We start from the raw sequence: 2,694 nt of genomic DNA, 5'->3' as shown, positions 1-2,694 counted from the left end.
AAAAAACTTTATGAGGACCTCCTTAATGAGTTGGGGAACCTTTTCGTATACTCACACCATTTTTTTAACGCTCATTTCTGCATTTATAAGCCCTTTTTTAAGAATCGCCCAAATTTCCCGATTTTTCGTGTGTAATCACCTTTTCTGAAAACTTCTTCGGCCTATATATCTCTCCTTAAACTCATTATAGCCAACTTATCGCACTTTTTCATTGGGGCATGCATTTGTGCAATTCTTCTTCATATATCTGAATTATCTCAATGTCACTTTTCTCATCTTATTCTCCACGAAGGTCTCTCCTATTTTATTTCAAATATCTTTAATTTTAATTATCTTATCTCTTCTAGCATACTTACGCATCCACCTCAATATTCCTAACTATTGGGAATAACATACTAGTAAATAATTAATCCAATACAAATTTTAGAATAATGTCTACCAACGGATTGTAAATAAAGCCTGATTTATGACTACTAGTCTATGATTAAAGTTTGAGAGATACTACTCATTTCAGTGCAACTTTTGATGATAGTGAAAACTAAATTGGTTCTTTTCTCCAAAACATATTTTCTATTAAACCAAAACCAAAGCTACTTGGTTTGTTCCAAGTAATTCTAATGGAGAAAAGAACAGTAACAACAGTAAATAATAGGGAATAGTAAAATCAGTTTTGCCATTCAACATCTTTTGCCTCCAGTTTCCTCTTTCCCTGTAGCCGTAGGACGAGGGAAGCACCTGAAACATGCCGTTCTGATATTAGTCATGATTTCTGTCTCTGCCGCCTCAACCATCCTGACCACCTGAATTCGAGCAACACCAAAGTCTGCAATCTTGATTGACTTGTCAGCAGCAATCAGTAGATTGTCGGATTTCAGATCTCGGTGAATCAGATTCAGGCCATGCACATGCTCCATCCCCCTTGTCACATCCAAGACCTGCTTAACAGCTAACTTCAATGGCACAGCTCGATTTTGCCGCCTCGTGAGGAACTGACGCACTGATCCCCCTCTTGCATATTCAGTCAAGATACACCACACCATGGCTTTACGGCATGCACCAATAAATCGTACTATATTTGGATGCTTCAAATTTGCCAACATCATGACCTCATGCTGAAATTGCTGCTCCATAAAGTGAGCATTCGCAAGATCATATTCTGGCCTCTCTAGAAGCTTGATGGTTACATCTTCACCATTATAAGTTCCCTTATAGAGTTTTCCAAAAGATCCTTGAGCAAATGCTTGTCCAATGGTAAGCCTCCTCAAGTCAATTGTCCACTCATGATAAATCTCAAGCCCAATGGTGGGGAATTGAGCATCAACCAAGGCTTGCGCAAGGGCATCATCACTCAACCTAGAAACTCTCCCCCTCACTACGCTAGCAGCAACAGAATAGTTATTGTGGATGTGATTACCCTGCTGGTTTAGAATATCAGTGTGAGAATCATTTGATCCAACACTGCTGTTATCCACCGACATTGCACCAGAACCATCAGCATTGCTCATCCCATAACCTTCAATAGACATGTTTGACCCCTCACCAAGTTTATGATAAAAATTTTGCCACAGGTTTTGATTCAAGTCTACAAGTCCAACAAATTTTGGAGCCTCAATATTTTTTTCTGATAAAGACGCTACCACAGCAAAGCTTCAATCCGACTTATTTATTTTGCATGAAGATTTCTAAAATCAAAACCGCACCTCCACAGCTCTGCAAAACATGAAAATGGAAACGGTTAGGTTCATCAAAATCAATTATTCTAAGTAAACTGACAAGGTCAAATGCTTGTGAAACTGAGTAACCCTGTTTCCTCTTTGTATGAATAGCCCAATCACATTTTTCTTTGATAAATCAACCTAGTATGATGACAAGCATACTAGAGGTAGGCAGCAATTATCTAAAAAATAGAACTAACAAAACGAAGGAAAAAAACCCCAATTTCAACTTTCACCACTACAATCTCCCCATCAAACTTCCCAAGGCAAAAAAAATAATAATGCAAAATTCAAACATAGTGCAGGAAGATATAACTTTCAGCAGAACTCCGAATTACAGAAATAAATAAAAAGGCTAAACTTGTCAAAAAAAAATAGATCTAAGAGGAAGAACGAGAAAAAATTACTCCAATTTCAACTCTTTTTTTAATAACTATGCTGTCCAGGCTAGCTTGCGTGCACCTCGACAAATTCCAGGGATACCTGCCACTTCCCACCAGCAACAAGTACCAAGCAACTCTATCTACCAAGGCTAGGACAGATGGAAAGAAATCACTAGTGTAAAACTTTAATTAAAACACAGAATATTCATAAAAATGAATTATCAAAGGCAAAATCAAGGAGAAAAAAAAAGTAAATTTACCTAGATTGTGATTATGACTCTACTTGTTTTCCGACGCCGATCAATTTTCCGACCACTGGAGCTCTGAAGAAAAATCGACGTAAAAACTAAGAGAAGTAACACGAGAAAAAAAGAACACACATAGAGAGTAATGTATGAAAAGAAAAGAATTTTCTTTAGCTAAGAGGAGAAAATCACTATAATTTTTTTTGGTTCTTTTTTGCATATGGTGTACTCAATCACAAGTTACATGTGTGAGTAAGAGTTTATATAGGGCCTACTTGCATTAGAATTGTTTAAGTGTTCAATAAATTTCATTTTGACACTTAAATTATGGTTTATTTCAATTGAACATCT

The 2,694-nt window shown here is 36.7% G+C and overlaps 1 protein-coding gene across 1 annotated transcript; it reads right to left on the bottom strand.

Moving 5' to 3' along the window:
* Positions 1–677: 677 nt before the first annotated feature.
* On the bottom strand, positions 678–1,704 carry LOC125811890 (serine/threonine-protein kinase STY13-like). The gene has a single exon (XM_049491441.1). It carries the CDS (start codon positions 1,524–1,526, stop codon positions 678–680), a length of 849 nt encoding a protein of 282 aa, XP_049347398.1. The 5' UTR covers positions 1,527–1,704.
* Positions 1,705–2,694: the final 990 nt, after the last annotated feature.

Source organism: Solanum verrucosum, unplaced genomic scaffold, assembly GCF_900185275.1.
Source record: "Solanum verrucosum unplaced genomic scaffold, falcon-dt-bn FXZP01000238.1, whole genome shotgun sequence".
Lineage (NCBI taxonomy): Eukaryota > Viridiplantae > Streptophyta > Magnoliopsida > Solanales > Solanaceae > Solanum > Solanum verrucosum.
The sequence above is the reverse complement of the archived record's forward strand: the minus strand, read 5'-3'. Positions and strand labels throughout refer to the sequence as shown.